The 17,678-nt window shown below is 41.2% G+C and overlaps 1 protein-coding gene across 1 annotated transcript in view; it reads right to left on the reverse strand.

The window, feature by feature from the left end:
• LOC308092245 (cadherin-13-like) overlaps nt 1-17,678 on the reverse strand; it is a gene marked incomplete at its 5' end in the record, with an annotated part of 141,355 nt that overhangs the window by 92,074 nt on the left and 31,603 nt on the right. The window contains 3 exons of the mRNA XM_080438090.1: nt 2,560-2,712; nt 5,047-5,160; nt 12,847-13,058. Of these exons, the coding sequence (XP_080294216.1) occupies nt 2,560-2,712; nt 5,047-5,160; nt 12,847-13,058 (479 nt within the window). The remainder of the gene's footprint in view (nt 1-2,559; nt 2,713-5,046; nt 5,161-12,846; nt 13,059-17,678) is intronic.

The following is a 17,678-nucleotide window of genomic DNA, read 5'->3' on the forward strand; positions in this document are numbered from 1 at the left end:
AACAAGACTGTTTCTTCTGTTCTTACTCTGTTATAAGCCAATCAGACCTCAACCCCATACTGTAGCTCGTTGTAACCACGGCGATAAGCCTCCTTCCTGCTCTTTCCCTCTCCACTCCCCTCTCTCTTCCCCTCCATTTTCCATCTCATTAACAGTCATTTTCATCCTAATTGAGTGTAATCATAAAATAATGTTTGACATTAAATCCTTGTGAGCATGTGGTCCAGCTGATCGCTGTGTCTGTTTGCTGTTCCACAATAAATATTGACTTTGTTAGAGGGTTTTTAGTTTTTTGGTCTGCATTGCTCGCTTCCAAGTTTCCTGTAATAGGCTTCATGTTGTTCCTTAGCCCGACCTCTACTTGTTGTTATCATTCTGCAGTTATGCAGCACTTTATGTGATTTGCATTATTTATGTTGTGTACTGCTGCACTTGAATTCTGACTGACAGAAGCTAGCTACTGCCTCCAAAGACACTGTAAAGTTCAGAGTGTTAATTTACAGTAACTATGAGAGCGTAAAAATTACAAAATAATGTCACACCATAACCATCACATTTTAACATGCTGTCCAAACAACAAATGTGATAAATTATTTGCAATCATTGCATATCTTGTTGACTCAACCTGCCAGAACTAATAATATCACTCTCAATATTATTAGTTAGGATAGAAAATACAACAGTCACAATCAATTGTAAGAAAGGGAGGAGAATGTGGGGAGGAGAGGGAAAACAGAGGATGAATGAAAGAGGATGAGGAGTTGGTCAATGTGACCTTGACTGCTTGGCTGTGTTTACAAAAGACAATTGATGCAGCGTATTGACAAAGTCATTACCCAACGATGACACAGCTTAATCACACATTAGAAAAGCTCTGTATTGACTATCAGTGAACATCATAGATCAATAGATTGACATGCAGCTCCCTGCAGCGGGATCTTTTTAACCTGTTTCTATCCTGTTTCTTGTTCTTTTTTTTCTCAATTCAATTAAACAGGTTTTATTGGCATGACATTTGGCATGTGTTGCCAAAGCACAATAAACTAGAAAAGTGCACTCTCTGCCTGCCTGCTTGCCTTTATTATAAGTCACTAAAAGTGGTCACTGTGTGCTTCAAGTAAAGTACACACATTTCTGAGAAGAAAAGCCTGACAGGGAGCTGTAAAAGCTGTACCCATGCACTTAAACCCTCTACACTTGGTAAACTAATAACGAGTTGACCGGGATTTGCTCTGTACGCGTTGTGAGCTTGTACATTGGCTTTTTCCAGCGAATGTTAGACCCAGAATAGGGATGCTAGGGTTCAAGTAGGTACAGAGAGTGGGAGGTAGAGAAAGAGAGAGATAGACATACAGAGAGATAGAGAGAGACAGAGACAGAGATAGAGAAAGTGCGTCAGAAGATGAACAATATACCGTAGGTAGGTTCTTACCAGCCTGTGCATATTAGGCTGGTACTGAAACTTTACAATACAGTTTCACGCCCCTGCTGTGCCTGTCGGGGTGTCTTTCACTTGTCTGTTGACAGGTACCTGGTGGGTGGAGCTTATCGTTACTTTACAGTGTCACGTCCCCTGCTGTGCCTGTCGGGGTGTGTCTTTCTCTGCTGTCTGTTGACAGGTATCGGTGGATGGAGCAGGGAGGTGTGGACTAAATTGGGAAGAGCTGGTGATTCCATACTAGGCCAAATAGGCATATTTCTCTGATTAATCAGTGTCTCTCTCTCTCTCTCTCTCTCTCTCTCTCTTTAAAGCACTGTACCATAACATACTGTCCACACATGTCAGTTATTTATTCCATTTAGCTTTAAATACGTGCATTTTTGTCTGCATCTCTCATTCTTGTCATGTCTCTTGAGCTCAGTTGTGACAACAGGAACAGCTGCTCATGCATTCCTTCCTCATCCCATCTCTCTTCATCATCCTCTCTCCCTCTCTGTCAAATCATCCTCTCCTCATTCAAGTGACATCTTTTCCTCTTCCACAGATTAATAGTACAGCTCTATGGCAACATGATGATAGTCTAGTGCGATGTGTCATTCTGTGCAGGTTAGAGTGCCAATGTCCTAATGAGTGAATAATGTGTCAGATTTGTTGTAACAGAAAAACCATCATCATGTACCAAATCAACTAATTTGAAGTTCTAAAACTTTTTTCATGTCAACGACCATGACGATATTTGGCCATGGACCCCCATCTGAAAGTATGTTGTGCCAGGTGTTACGTTTATACTGTTTCCTGTTAACTATGACCAGTGTGAAATATGGTGCACTGTGAGCTAATGGGGAGACTATTATTGTGAGGGGTTGACCGGAAGGGGCTGGTCGTTAGTTAGAACTACTTGGTGAAGGTTGAACGGCAGAGTGCCAGGAATAAACTTGTGTAATGAACCGTTGTCTTATTCAAATTAACACCAGGGACCCCATTCAAAATTTCTATTATGCAATTCCAAATCTTTACGATTACGATCACGATTGCCGTCCCTTTGTGTAGGTTATCTATGAAAAGTAGTGTTTTTCGTAGGACATTAAAGGGTCCATGGTGAGAATCAGTTGACTGACCTGGTAGGAGTCGATGGCCTCTCGGTCCAGTGAGCGTGTGACTGACACGTCTCCTGTATCCACGTCGATGGTGAACACACCTCTGGGAAACTGGTCAGCACCAGGGCCTGTCAGATGAAACATATGGTTCACCCTCTTCTCTGCTGAGATCACCTGTGAAACCCACACACACACACCTTTTTGATATACTGTATTCTGGAGTAATCTTACTTTTTTAAGTACAACTCAATATATGGTAAATATGAGTACAGATAAGTTATATGTTGTTTAAGAGATTTGCTCTCGTGTGCATGTAAGTCACATGTTCTTACTGGGACTTAATTGTTTCTACAAATACAGTATGTGATTGCTAAACTGGTTACATTTGACATTTCATCTAATTTTTGTAAAGTTCAGGGGGAATTAACCTAAACCACAAGCACCTGCTAATCTACAAGACATTTTCTTACCATACCATTGTGATAAATCTAGTGTGAACATAAGGTAGATAAGGTACACCATTTGTCTATGTATTGTGTGATTTGTTTATGTATTGTGTGATTTCTGTGTCCTAATGGCTGCTTGGAAAAGCTGTGGAACCAAACAATAACACATGCCATTGAGGAGATGCTGGAGATGTTTAGTTTTATTTATTGTTTTATTTGACACATTCACCCTGAGCTGCCATGGGGAGTACTTGGATAGCTGTACTCACATGAGACTGTCGTGGCCAGCAGCATACAGAGGTACCAGGCAGCAACAGGTCCAGGCAGGTGAGACAAACAAAAACACACCACAAAATGTTAGATTCCCACACAGCAGCGAAAAGCTAAAACATGGATCACAATGGAAACGAGCTTCCGCATGTTTGTCATTGATCCATTTTGGCGCTTTTAATTGTGCTTTTAACAGTTGCCAATAAAGTATTCTATCTATAAAACACAATATTCACAGCCGCAAACGACAGCTAAGATACACCACAACATGTTACAGCCAGTCCACAGTGTTGCTACTGCAGCTACTACTGTCTGTGATCACGATAATGCTGCCAGTCAACACTCTCATATTGTAAGCACATACTGTGTGTGTGTGTGTGTGTGTGTGTGTGTGTGTGTGTGTGTGTGTGTGTGTGTGTGTATATATATATATATATATATATATATATATATATATATATATATATATATATATATATAGCATTATTTATGTATGTGTTCTAGAGATTACAGAGATGCAGTGCAAGGTAACTGTAAAGCTCAGGCAGATTCAAGTGCAGTTCAAGGTAAGTCCAGGAGTGATTGTTCATGTGGACAAATTGAACCAGGGTTCAATTTGCTGGTGGGGATGGGGGGAATCCATGCCTCTGCTTTAGATATCCAACTCTCTGGTTCTAATGGCAATATTTCCACTGTCCAATGTCATGACCATTTTCTATTGCCATTAGTTCACAGGTAGGGTAAGGGAGTGATCCTACGCAGACAGACACAACAACAAACAGATAGATGTCAATTCGATATTGCCTGTTTTGGTTGTGTATTAATTGAAGAATAATCTCTGAAGACAGATTCAGTGCTCCGCAGTTCAATTCAAAGGAACTGCAGATGTGTTTGCCGTTGGGTTCCCAAATTGATTGAAGAATTGCAGTTGACGTAAATTAAATTATTATTAAATTAAATTAACGTACTAATCATAATTCCATGTGGTTTTTGTAGCTGTGATTCTCTTTTGCTTCTGTGGCTCTGGTAAGAACTGTTTGTGCTCCCTGCTACCTGTGCCTTTCCTAATTACTGCACCTGTGCCCCTACATACACACACCCTATGCTGGCCATCTAAAGCCCGCCACCAAGTGTCCAATAAAAATACTACAAAATAACAAATAATATGCCAACAACATAAATGGCTCGTACGCTGTTCATTCATTTTTATCGCCAGTGGGGATATGTTTTATCCCTTCTTCTGGTCAGAGGGAATAGCAAAATACTAAATACTATTTACATCAAACAAAAAAACAGCATTGGGATCACTTTTTCACTATTTGTTGTCTTGACAGACTTGAATTAAATTCAATGAAGAGAACTGTGTAATTGAATAATACCACTGCAATATGCACGTGTGTATCAATACACACAATGTTAAGTACTGTCGCTCTGTCTCTCATACACACACATCAATGCCAAGGTGAGTTCATGCACATAAGCTCACATGTCACACATTATGTCAATCACCCCGTCCTGCTCCCCTACTGATTCTCATCAACTCTGTGTATCTGTCAAGCATGTCAAATGGTCTCTCTAGTTTCCACCGTGTCTCATCATCACAGGGCTGCAAGGAGGTCACCTTTAATGAGACACTTCACTCCATCTGAGGGACAGAGGCTGAGGAAGAACAACCTGAAAGTGGATGTCAAATGAGTCACTCGTTACGAGCCCTCCACCAGACTGCACTGAGCTCTCGCCTTTAAGACTACACTGGTGTTGGAAGTGAATGATCAGCCCATGTGTTCCTCACCCTGCCAACGATCCTGGGAAAGGGGGCTCTCTGATTCTCTGTGACGATCATAGGTGGAACCAGCAGGGATCTCTTAGATCTATAGGACAGCGTCTGACCAAGACCCAGGATTTCCTGCAACACAGAGGATAAACACATTACACATAAACACATTACACATAAACACACACAGACACGCACAGAATGCAGTTATGCACTTGAGAAAAAGATCATACAATTACAACCAGGGGCGTCAATTGGGTATGGCAAGGTATGGCAGGTGCCATACCTTGGCTCCAGAAAAAAAAATCACACCCTGTGTGAAGTGGGCGGTGTCTTGCTAGCTAATCACAATACTGAATGGAGTCAACCAATCATGTACAAAAGATAAATACATTTATTGAAACACTCTTTATGATGGACGAAACCATAACTTTAAAAAAACAAATTTATGTTTTTTTTAAAGTTATGGTTTCTTATATAATCAATGATTTGATTGCTCAATGATTTGTGTCCAAGCACTAAAGGAAATACTTCAATATATTATCTACTGTTTAGTTGATATTCCTCGTGTAATTAGTAGTGTCACAGATGCAGTATATTGACGCAGAGACTGACAAATTGAAAAGTAGCAGAGCTGTGAAGAGAGTGAAGATGAATTGAGAGACCAGAATTGTCCCATCACACAATTGCAGGTGTAAACGAGTGGGTGAAGTTAGGATATACTGTAAGAGAGAATAGAGTATAAAGGAACACATACAGTAACAGGTGAAATAACAGACGAATCAAATATAGAAAGTCCATGGTTTATAAAAGAAATAGTATTTTTTGAATGGCACATTTATCCAAACAACAGACAAAAAATTACAAGGTTTTCACCAAACATATCCAGCACACGAAATGGCAGCAGGTAAAATGACATGCTTTTCACCGAGCCAGGCTATTGTTTATGCAGAGGAAGATCATTTGAAATGTTGTTTTCATGCTTGGGAACACAATAGAATAATACAATTTCATCTTCCAACCTACAGCTGTTACAAACAAAAGCCAAGGTTGTTATATTGTGAGAAATGTGTTCCCTCTGTGATCACTGATGCAGTCAGACTCAGGGTCCTTCTGTTGGCTGAGGGGTCGAAGAAAATCACGTCTGTCACTGAGGCTATGAACGAGACACTATTACTATTACTGTTAACATGTATGACCTCGAGAGGAAGTCTGATCACAGTAGAAAAAGCCCACACACACACACACACACGCACACGCACACGCACACACACACGCACACGTGTGTTTATACTATATATCGCAGAGTGACTTATTCTATGCATTCCATCCTCCACAGCAACAAAAGCTGTCACAGGTAAAGAGCTGTGAAAATGCGTTGAAAGTTACACAAAAACAAGTGCGAGTCAAGCTGTTTCAAACACTGTTTAAAAAACTCTTGAGATTTAGTGATTTAATTTGCATCATAAACAGTCTCTCTTTTGTCCTTCCTAATATAAGGCTGTCAGTGCAATGTTTAATTGGCTGTGTGTGTGTGTGTGTGTGTGTGTGTGTGTGTGTGTGTGTGTGTGTGTGTGTGTGTGTGTGTGTGTGTGTGCACAGCATGCAGTGCTGCTGGTGGCTGGCTTGGAGCATGGGGAGGCTCTCACCCCTGTCAGAATGACAGAGAGAGCAGGCAGGAGGTCAAAATGGAGCCATTTGTTTACTAACGCTCAGACCCAGAGAGGACATCACTGCTACCGCTGTCCCCCCTACCCCCCTCCCTTCAGCCAGCAGAGAATCTGTGTCCAGACAACAGCACCACTCCTCAGACTAATTGATTCAATTCTCGATTATTCGATTAATTAACAGAAAAGTGTGCTCCTCGGAGCGCAGATCCACACCAGCCCGGGTTGCCTACCCAGGGCTTTGTTGCAACCTGTTATAGCACCACCATGAGGCCGATTTGAAACATTTGGGGTGCCAGATCTTCCTTGGGCTACTTGTAGAGTGTGTGCAAAGCTTCACGGCAATCGGACACTCCGTTCATGATTTGTGTCATTTTGTGCAGAAGGGGCCAACCCCCGCAAACCGAGGCCAATCGTAGCCAATCAGAATGGAATATGAAAAATATAATGAGATAATGTGTACCGGTTTGCATGAGGGTTGGACAAAACCTGTACGTTACTAGTAGTAGTAGTAAAAAAAATGTTTTGCAAAAGTCTGCCTCATGGTGGCGCTATAACAGGCTGACTAAAAAAGTTCTGGGTGGAGGTTCTTCCTTGGCCTCCCGGGAGTGTGCGTGCATAGTTTCACACCAATCGGTCCAGTGGTGCCCGAGATTAGCTCTTCACAGATGGACGGACAGACTGACGAGTGAAAACATAATCCCTTGCCTTTGGCGCATAAAAAAGTCATCAGTAGAATAATCTCCAAGAAGATAATCAATAGTTGCAGCTCTACTGCTACCTCTGTCTAGAAAACAGTCTAGACAGACAGACACACACACTCACAATTTACCCCGCCACTAGCACCACCACTATCATCACTCTACCATACCTTCAGCCAGGGGAGGACAGACAGTAAGTGGAGCGTTATACGAAACCGCCTTCATAAACACACTGAAGACACACACAGTGATCTCAGAAATGACCACCGGTATCGAATCCACTGAGGAGTGACCTTCCAATTGTCAAAAGACGCAGACTGCACCAAGCAGGCCTGAAGGGGTTAAACGGAGCGCTGCCCAGCTGTTAGAGTAAGAGATGATATGTCCTATTAGTGTCTAAAGTACTAAAAGCAACAGTGTGTGTAGAAGGTCCATTATTGGTTTACAAGCAAGCAGTGACCTCATCAATTGCCTTAATGCACATGGTCATAGCTGTGTGATATCTGTGATTAAAGGATTGATAGGAAAGCTAGGGGGCAAACTGTGGGTCGTGCATCAGATGGAGCATGCTGTCAAATCCACTGATCTGAGAAATGGTGGATATGACGTTTAAAAACCAATCCGTGATCTGCACGTGGATCATAATGACAAAGAGCCACATTATCGTCAAGGACAGTCCGCCGTAAGGCATTCTAGGATTACCGCCCCATCTATCATGTCATCTTAATCATCATGCTTTTCTACCCCTTCTCCCTCTCTCAAGGTTCAAGTTACATCTTGTGTATGTACTGTACTGAATAAGAGTACAATTATTTTGTTCTGAGGGCAAGGTTGTTTTCCTGGCACTATTGTGTCAGGTTGTCCACCTCTCTCCTGTAGGCTGTTTTGGGGTCCACCCTCGCCATCTGGTGTTGCTCAAGTCCAGGATCTAGTTTCTCTCTCTCTCTCTCTCGCTCTAGCTCTCGCTCTCTCTCTGATTAATATCGTACTTTCAGCTTAGTGACACCCTAAGAGAATTCAGCCATGAATCTTTAATGTATCCTCTTCGTAAATGAATGCCACCCCATTAGCCCTGATTCCATATATTTGTATTTCTCTCTTGTTTATCTGTCCATCTGTCACTTTATCTCTTTTTATGATCATCAGTTCATTTAAGTGTGCAGTGCTGAAAGTGCCATGAACACAAATTCACCATGCATGTAAAAGAAAGATCGTGTGTGTGTGTGTGTGTGTGTGTGTGTGTGTGTGTGTGTGTGTGTGTGTGTGTGTGTGTGTGTGCGCGTGCGCGAGAGAGAGACAGAGACAGAGAAAGAGAAAGAGAAGGAGAGAGACAGAGACAGAGACAGACTGAGTCATCGTCATCGACTGAGAGAAGAATTGCTTTGGCAGTCAAGTCACATCCTTGACCATTTTGTCATTTCCTCTCTCAATGCTGTATTTGATATGAGTCATTACTCATTTGTGGTGCGGAGATTTAATGTCCCGCTCACATAATGGAGCATCACACACTACAGCAGTGGTTCTCAAACATTTTCTTGTCAAGGAAACAAGCTTTGTCTTTTTTGTGATACTGTATATATATATATTTTATCATTGAAACATTTATTTACACATTGAGATGGGGAGGTTTGAAATCATGGTTTGAAATTGTTGATAGGTTAGGAAAGAATTGATTTGTCTAAGATCATTCCAAGAATTTGGGGGGCAAAAATAAAAGGCTGACTTTCCAAGTGGTCAGGCGAGCTTAATCATAAGACATTTGAGTGTCAAAAGTTCCAATCCAGCATCGTTGTTATATTTCTGACTAGGGCTTTATAGATGAACAGACACCAGTGTTTATTACACCTCTCTGCCAGAGAAGAACAACCCACGTTACTTAATGGTGAGTACCATATAGCTATCACCAGTAATATGTCTGAGGACATAATGATAGTCTGTGTCTAGGGGTTTAAGAGTGGAAGGTTCTACATTTCTATAAATTACATTCCCATAATCCAAATATCATAAGTGCTTCAACAATCATACTAATCATAAAGAAGCTGGTTCTGGAGTCACGTGGGAACACCGTGCAAGATGGCTGCACTCTGATAGAGCTCCGTAAAACCCAACACTAAATGTAACTTATTTCGACACGATCTACTCCACCTTTTCTGATTTAAAAGGGTGAAATATATTAGGGAGAAAGTGACTACGACAAAGGGAAGAATCTCTAATATGGAGGACGACACAGCGTATTTGTGCGCGGCTAGTGAGAGGCACGACAAGCTCATGGAAGCTATGTGGAACCGTATTGAAAATTTAGAGAACCGCAGTCGGCGTAACAACGTCCGACTGATTGTCCTGAAAGACGATTTGGAAGCTGCGATTTGGAGAAATGCAGGCAGCAGATCCTGACCGAGGGTTTGGAGATTGAATGAAATGCAGAATATGAGGTTGAGAGAATACATCACGTGCCAGCTATTAAACCTGACCAGAATCAGCCACTCAGGGTTGTGGTGGCTTTCTGCACTCCTCTGCGAGGGAGAAAGTTTTGCAAGCGGCCAAGGCAAAGAGAGGAATTCAATCGTGGAATGGATGCAGGCTGTCAATTATCCCTTACATCATGGGTTCCCAAACTTTTCAGCCCGCGACCCCAAAATAAGGCGGCCATTGACTCGTGACCCCACCTAAACCTGGAGGTAATTTATGCACATAAACTTGCACGTTCGGTGCGCATTTGAAATGTATTAAACTGGTAAAATGTACTATTTGTAATCATTTTAGGTTGTACTTCATCCATTCTGTTGAAGAAAAAAAAAAAAAAAAAAAAGTGTTTTTTTTAATTAATTTTTTATGACCCAAAATAATTTCGTGACCCCACCGTCACCCGACTTTGGGAACCCCTGCCTTACATGTCCAAGGAGCTAGCTGATAAAAGAAGAGGGTTTAATACAGCCCGAAAATTACTCCGAGAAATCGACATCAGGCATACGCTCGCTTTTGAGTGCAATACATTCAGGTATGGTGGGCGAGTGTTTAGAGTTGCAGCCTGAAGTTATCTAGCCCCATAGTTAACTAGGTTACGTGGGTTGGCTGACGGTGCGAGGCACCGTGCGGACCAAACTGGTGTGCTGTTTATTTTAGTTTTTTTTTGTTTTTTTATAACTGTCCGTACGTAGCAAGAAGTCTTTGGACAGGGACTTTTTATTTTTGTTTTGTTTGCTTTTGTTGTTTGCTGATGGTTTTGGATACGTGTGTCAAGTGTGTAACTAGATTAATGGTACAGCAGCAGCATATTTATTTTTGTGTATTTTTTCTGCTTAGATGAGAGAGTTGCTTCGTAGAGGGTATATGGATAGGATGTGAATATGGTTTATCTCATGGAACATTAATGGTTATGGGAACCCAGTTAAAAGAAGGAAAATATTGACCTATCTTAAACATAAACAAGCTGACATTGTGTTTGTGCAGGAGTCGCTATAACCTGAGGAGGTTGCTGCACCTCACGTGGTGGCACGCGTCGGGCACCACCCCGGTCGCCGCCTTCTCCCTCGACGGCATTTGACAGGGCGGAACGTCGCCATGTCACGTTTTGGGTTTGGTCAAGGTTTCAAAACTTGGTTTAATAAGCTACGCTGTGCTTTTACTTTTATTTTCTTGGACTGGCTGTATTCTAATGTTGTTGTATTATGCTGCATTGTACCAGAGTTACATTCTGTACCACTTTAAAAAATCTATAAACATTTAAATTACAAAAAAAAGAAAACAAGAAGCTGGTTCTGCTTCTGTAAAATAAGCACACTTTTTGTCGCATTTTCCTGAGAAGGTTGTCTATATGGTATTTAAATTTAAATTACATTTTCATCAATCCATCTGCCAAGATATTTATATTCATGTTCAGCGGATATATGCTACTATTATATAAAATATTTCTGGCACTAGCATTAAATGTGTTTTAATTGCATACAATGTAAATACAAGTTTAAGATTAATTAATGCTGAGCACCAAAGCAACAAAGAAAGATCATAAAAATCTATATCTTATCGTGCATGTGTTAAATTGAAATGCATTCTTCCATTAATTCTCATATTGATTGGTTGTGAAAAAAGGGAATAAATTACTCTTTGAATTCAGGGTTTTGCTCATAATAGAACCCATTCATCAGCTAGTTCTTTCCCCCTGGGCCTGTATTACACCAAACTAACAGCCTGCACCCACAAATTAAAAATGGATTATCTTCTCATTTTGTCACAGACCTTATCAATTATCACTAGACTGCAATACTTCCGGTCATGATACCATTTGTTATGTCAATGAATTCGCCCTTGTATTATATTAGAGAGGAATTACATGAAGGGTCAGACAATCGCACCTTCTAGCACAGAAATATTCTAAAGAGGGATACTGCTGATCTGACTTGGACTGATGCACTGGAGGGGAAAAAAATGAAATGGTGTCTCATAGAAGTACAGTAGTAACACAAATATATCTCTTCCTTCCCTTGTCCCACACGCAAATACATACGAGTGCATAAACAAAAACAAGACTAGAGGTACTATTTTGGGGCAGGTGGATTGAGCATGATGAGTAGTTGCACAGCAAATTACATGGCAATGCAGCCAGAATATTTTTTAGATATGTTTTTGGGGATGAAAGTGGTGGAAGGGCGGGCGGGCGGGCGGACGGACGGACAGACAGACATTGCCATCCTTAGCTAAGAACACGCACACACACACACACGCACGCACACACACACAAACGATATTTTTATATTTTTCCATAAATTAATGCCCTGCTTTATAAACATTTTAAAGTGAAAGTGGTTAAGTCGGTCTGTGAGTTTTATAAATATTGAACCAATGAGTATTAACAAGAGCTTGTGACTAAATAATAACTACTGGAACTATTGGAAGAATCTGTGTTCCTTTGGAACATAGATTCTTTCTGGTTGTCATTTCCTGAAAAATAACAGTTTTGGGCATACAAGGTTTGCACCCGACAACGACGATATATACACACAGTGGAGGTACCATACCGCCGCTAATTCACTTATGTCCTCTACTGCAGGCCAAGGTAACACCATAGACAAGATAACCAAATAAACCACAGTGGAAGACATCGACACATGAGAGGTGAATGACACTGTGAATAAGAGACATTCATTAGACACGAAGCACAGGAAATGACATCAGCAGGACACCGAGGACTGCAGCAGAGAAGACAGATGACACCTCCTGTAAACTCCTCCTAATCAGGTTGGAGTTGACGGAGGCAAGGAGGACCAGCAGAGGAAGTCAGGAGGAGAGGTCTTTCTTCATATACGTAGCCTACACAACGTTGCAACAACCTTGTCACAGGTGCATCTAAAAACCAACCCACGTCTCCACACAGAGGCACACGTAATGAGCATGTGTGCATATACAGAACAAGTTTATACACGTACACATCCATGCTATAAATGTGTGCTCACCTGTAAACTGTGAGTAGATTTGACTGGCAGTCCAGTGACGTCCACCTGTGCCATGTCATCCACATCAGCGGTCAACCCGTGGATGAACATGACAGGTCCGTAGTACAGGACGTCCTGCCTCGGAACCAGATTCAGATCCCCGTCCACCTGGAAGTTGGGGTCCGACACCTCAAACGTCACACCTTTGTTCCTCGCACAGTCGTCAAACTCAACTGGAGGGAGAGAGCACAGAATGGACACAGTGTTATTAAACTACAATAGCGTAAATAGAATAGAAAACCCCGGACGAATCGGTCACATAAAAGAAGAAAGTGAAAATTAGATTCACGCAGCCATGAACACAGTATGAGAGCCCAAGAGATCCACAACTTCAAACCAAAGTAAGTCTCAGAAATGAACTCAGTGATCATCTTGTCAAGGGCTGTGTGTTCTAGACTACAATAATGATCTCCACTCTAGCGCCGTTTGGAACCTCACTCTCCACTATTTTCTCCGACATGAGGTTCCGCTGCGTCGAGCTCTGGGAGAGTGAGATTATTACCTTTTTCCACAAATCGTATCCAAAAAGTAAAAGGTAGCCCAGGTAGCAAACAGATGTCTGCAATATAGTCAGAAAGTAAAAATTTACGATAGTTGCAGAGGCATCAGCAGCAGTACTGACCCTGCTGTCGGGTGTTAAAAGAGATGATAGAGATGATACTTTCATAAGTATCACACTTTAAATTTACTCTGATATTACACTGAATTCACGCCAGCAGCTGTACTCTGCTTCCATGTCATGGAACTGACCGCCACTTTCTCCGCTCTGGCAGGAGTCGGAGCCAGCAAAAAGCAGTGAGAAAGATTTATCTTTTCCACTGTCGCTGTGGTGACACCCAACCAGAAGCATGTCTGAAATAGGCATTGGACCATGCGTACTCATGAAGGTGATGTCTGTCTTTAAGACGTTTTTTACACACATAAAAACTATATTTGTTCGATTTCGAATTTTGGATCATGATGAATTTGATCTACTACAGCCTGATCTCACACGCTATTACCTGGATTTTGCTCTACTCTAACCCTTACCCTAACCCTTTTTTTAAAAAAAATGTTCAGAACCCAAGATATGATGATTTGAAAATGTTCTGCTCCATTCGCTTCTTGTTTAACTTCTTACTGAAAAAGGCTGTATCTCGGCTCCTAAGCACTTTATTTTTTACAATGAATTTTGGCTGTGGCACTGAATGGCACTTTTTTACAATGAATTTTGGCCAGTGGCACTGAATGAGTTAAAGGTTTCATGACATTCAGTTTTACAACACTTTACAAGTATTTATCATGGTCCTTCAAACGTGTATTAAAAGTTTTAACTGAAAAATCCACTCCAGTGATCCATGGCAGGATTTTTTCTCTTTGATTTCTAAAGCCTTTTCAACTGCAATGAAAAAAGAAATCTTTGCCTGCGGGTGTCGCTGTTGAGGGATTTTTACTGTCAATCATCGCCTCTGCTCCACCCGCTCCCCCCCAAAGGAATGGATAAGGGAGGGGAGGGGCGGAGAGGAGAGGGGACGGGATTAATGGACTGTGACATCAAAGTCCAGGGGCCAATCACATATTACTTTTCAGCCTAATTATTCAGAAAACCCCAGACCACAGAAAATCCACTGAATGTTCCAAAGTTCAGGTTTTTGGGGTCTAATTGAGGTCATGAAACCCCCCTAAAAACATAAAAAATAAAAAAAGAGAAAAATGAAAATGAATGTCATAGAACCTTTAAGAAATGGTCTTATTAACAGATATTCAACACTAGTATTAATGCAGTCCACTACTATAGCACCTGTTCTGTATGGAGAATGAATTAATGAATATACTATTTATTATGTACAGTATATCTCCTCTCTTTCTCTCTGCCATCCCTGTCTGTGTCTTATCTGTCACCTGTCAGTATATCTGTTCCACTGTGAGTCCCCAGCCAACTGCTATATGGAATGGATTGGTTTAAAAGACTCAGTATTCAACTCCAATCTCCCATTACACCAGGGCAAATCAAAATTGAGACAAGTCCATAGTTATCACTGGGTGACTATGATACTAGTAGTATGCTTTGCTGTATTATATGACTGTGCTTTGGGACTTCACTTAACCTTCGCAATTGTTTGGTCTGACTGCTCTCTGACCACAGACATACACAAATGTTCCCTCAGTATAATATGTCCCAAAGAATGGGGAGGAGAGGAGAGGAGAGGAGAACACAGGTTATTTTTTTCCATTTCCTGAAAAGTAACGGTTTTGGAAATACAAGGTTTCTGCTCAACAGCAACGATATTCTGACTTCTATAAGCCAAATCGTGAATGTGTTCATTTCTAATCCTATTACAAGCCTCAGATTTATTTCAATAACATGGACCTGCTCTTTACAGCCCACAGATTGCAGCTCCATAGTGTCGGTGTCATTTCAAAGGCAGTCAGGGAGTATTAGATGGAATTTAATATTGTCAGATTTTGGGGGTATTTCAGAGGAGGTTTTGAAGTCAGACAACAATGACAGAATGCAATACACAACCACCAATCCACCTCCTCTCCACTTCAGCTTCAGAGTGCCGGCTCAGTGATGAAACTGCACAAAATGGATCGCAGCACTTCTTCCTCAACTATGTGACATTAAAGTTCCTTTCAGGCCAAAAAGTGAATGGAGAATATCCCATTAAGGGCCATGTATTATTCTGCTTTTCATCAAAATAATACAGATCTCTTGGAGTTACTCAAAACATGTTTTTGAAGTTGTGTGCTGAAAATTCGACTCAGATTATGCATTCTTGGATGCCTCTACCCCTCTGTTTCAGTCGTTTTCTTGGCAGGCTGTTTTAAAAAAAAATCTCTGCCAGGTCGGAGCAGCCGCGGGCCGGGGGCGGGAGATTATGTTTTCGCCCCTGTGTGTGTGTGTGTGTGTGTGTGTGTGTGTGTGTGTGTGTGTGTGTGTGTGTGTGTGTGTGTGTGTGTGTGTGTGTGTGTGTGTGAGTACAGCTAATCGCTGAGCCAAGGAAGAACCTCCACCACAAAAACGTCCACCCACCAAATTAGGCACAAATGGTCTCCTGAGTCATGTGACAATGACGTCAAACAGGATTTTGACACTCCATGCCGTTTGCCTGTAATTACCTTCACAAATCTGTGGGCGGGGCCTGTTTCTAACGGCTGCACCCCATGACTGACTTCCCTTGGGTAGGCAACCAGGCCTGGCGGAGGTCTCTGTACTCCGAGAAGCGCACTATTTTAGTTGTGTCTGTAGCTTTAAATGCAAATAAGCTGCAGCTCATTATAATAATAAACATTCATCATTATATTTATGATGGTTGTATACAACATTCCACGTTTGTTCTTTTGGAGCTGCCTATTTGGCCCACTTGTCGGCCTACTCATGAAGCACATTGTTTTGTTTTCACTTATTCAACAGATGTATATACTGGTACTCATAATATACAGTATACAGTAGATAGTATATCACAACTGCAAATTAAAAGAGGCATTGTTGCCAAACCTATCAGACATTATAAATGGATATGTGTGTCCTTCTCTCTTTGTTAGTCAGTTAAAACCACTTTTAGTCTGGTTGGGTCTAAGGAGCAGCAGAGCCACAAACGGGCGTTTAGACTCTCTTGTTATCAGCGTGCTGACTATGTCATTCTTTATCCCTAGTGGGAAAAGGGTTCACTTTTCACTGCCTCATTGTCTCACTGTTTTCTTGAGCTGACAATAACTGGCAGCCTGCCTTACTTCATCCAAGTGCAGCACTGCAAGCTGTGTCAACAATCTTGGACCGTGTCAGTGAGAGAGGCTGTGTGTGCAATTATACATGGCAGAGTCTGTTAGTGAATGTATATATGGTGAAATGTAATGCTGAAATGAAATGTGATGAGTACAAGGAATGGAAATAACGTTAAGTGAGACACTTTTTTATGGGCCGGTGAGGTGACAGTTCCCCTAAGGTGAAGCCTGTCCCGTGTTAACCCATTAAAACTGGGAAAGCATCTGTGTAACCACTTTAACCATTATTTTATACTTTGGCTACTCAAAAATAGCAGATCTACAATCTGCTATTTTTGAAAAATCATAAATTTTTTTGAAATCTCTGAATGTTAACTCAAATTGTTGGGCGTACCTGGAACTAAATATTTTGAGATGGAGTCGGCGGCCAAATACATAATAATTGTGGTTGGTCCATGACATTAAAAAGTGTGAGCACCACTGATAATATAGCAACATAGGTTTTTCAGAAAACTGTTAGGATTTAGAAGACATTTGTAGAATCGTATCTCAGGTATTAATGGGTTAAGCCAGTGCCATACTATTTGTTGGAGCTTTTTAAGGAGTAGTTCCCCCCATAATGACTTATTTTCTATCAATTACACACCCCATGAAACCTTGATTTGTTTTGTCGCATTCCTGAGCCAATAATGTGATGACCGGGTCATCGATCAATACTCAATCAATACTTCGAGTCTCTTGCCGGTCATCAAATTATTGGCTTAGGAATGGGACATAAACAAAAAAAAACTCCATGAATTCAATGCTTCATGGGGTGTGTAATTGATAGAAAATATGTTTTTTTTGGGGTGAAATACTCCTTTGACAACTTTTTGAAAAATATTTGAACTGTGACCCTGACTAAATACACATCAAAACCACCAAAAAGTTTAGTGAAGTGTCCTCCTCAAAATGAGTGGAGTGGAAGTATGAAGTAGCATATAATGAAAATACACAAGTAAAATGACAACTCAAAATTATACTCAAGTACAGTATTTGAGTAATTACTTATTTACTTTCCTCACTGAATATTAACATGTTCCAAA

Source organism: Gymnoscopelus braueri (assembly GCF_963280865.1).
Source record: "Gymnoscopelus braueri genome assembly, chromosome: 9".
NCBI classification, from domain to species: domain Eukaryota; kingdom Metazoa; phylum Chordata; class Actinopteri; order Myctophiformes; family Myctophidae; genus Gymnoscopelus; species Gymnoscopelus braueri.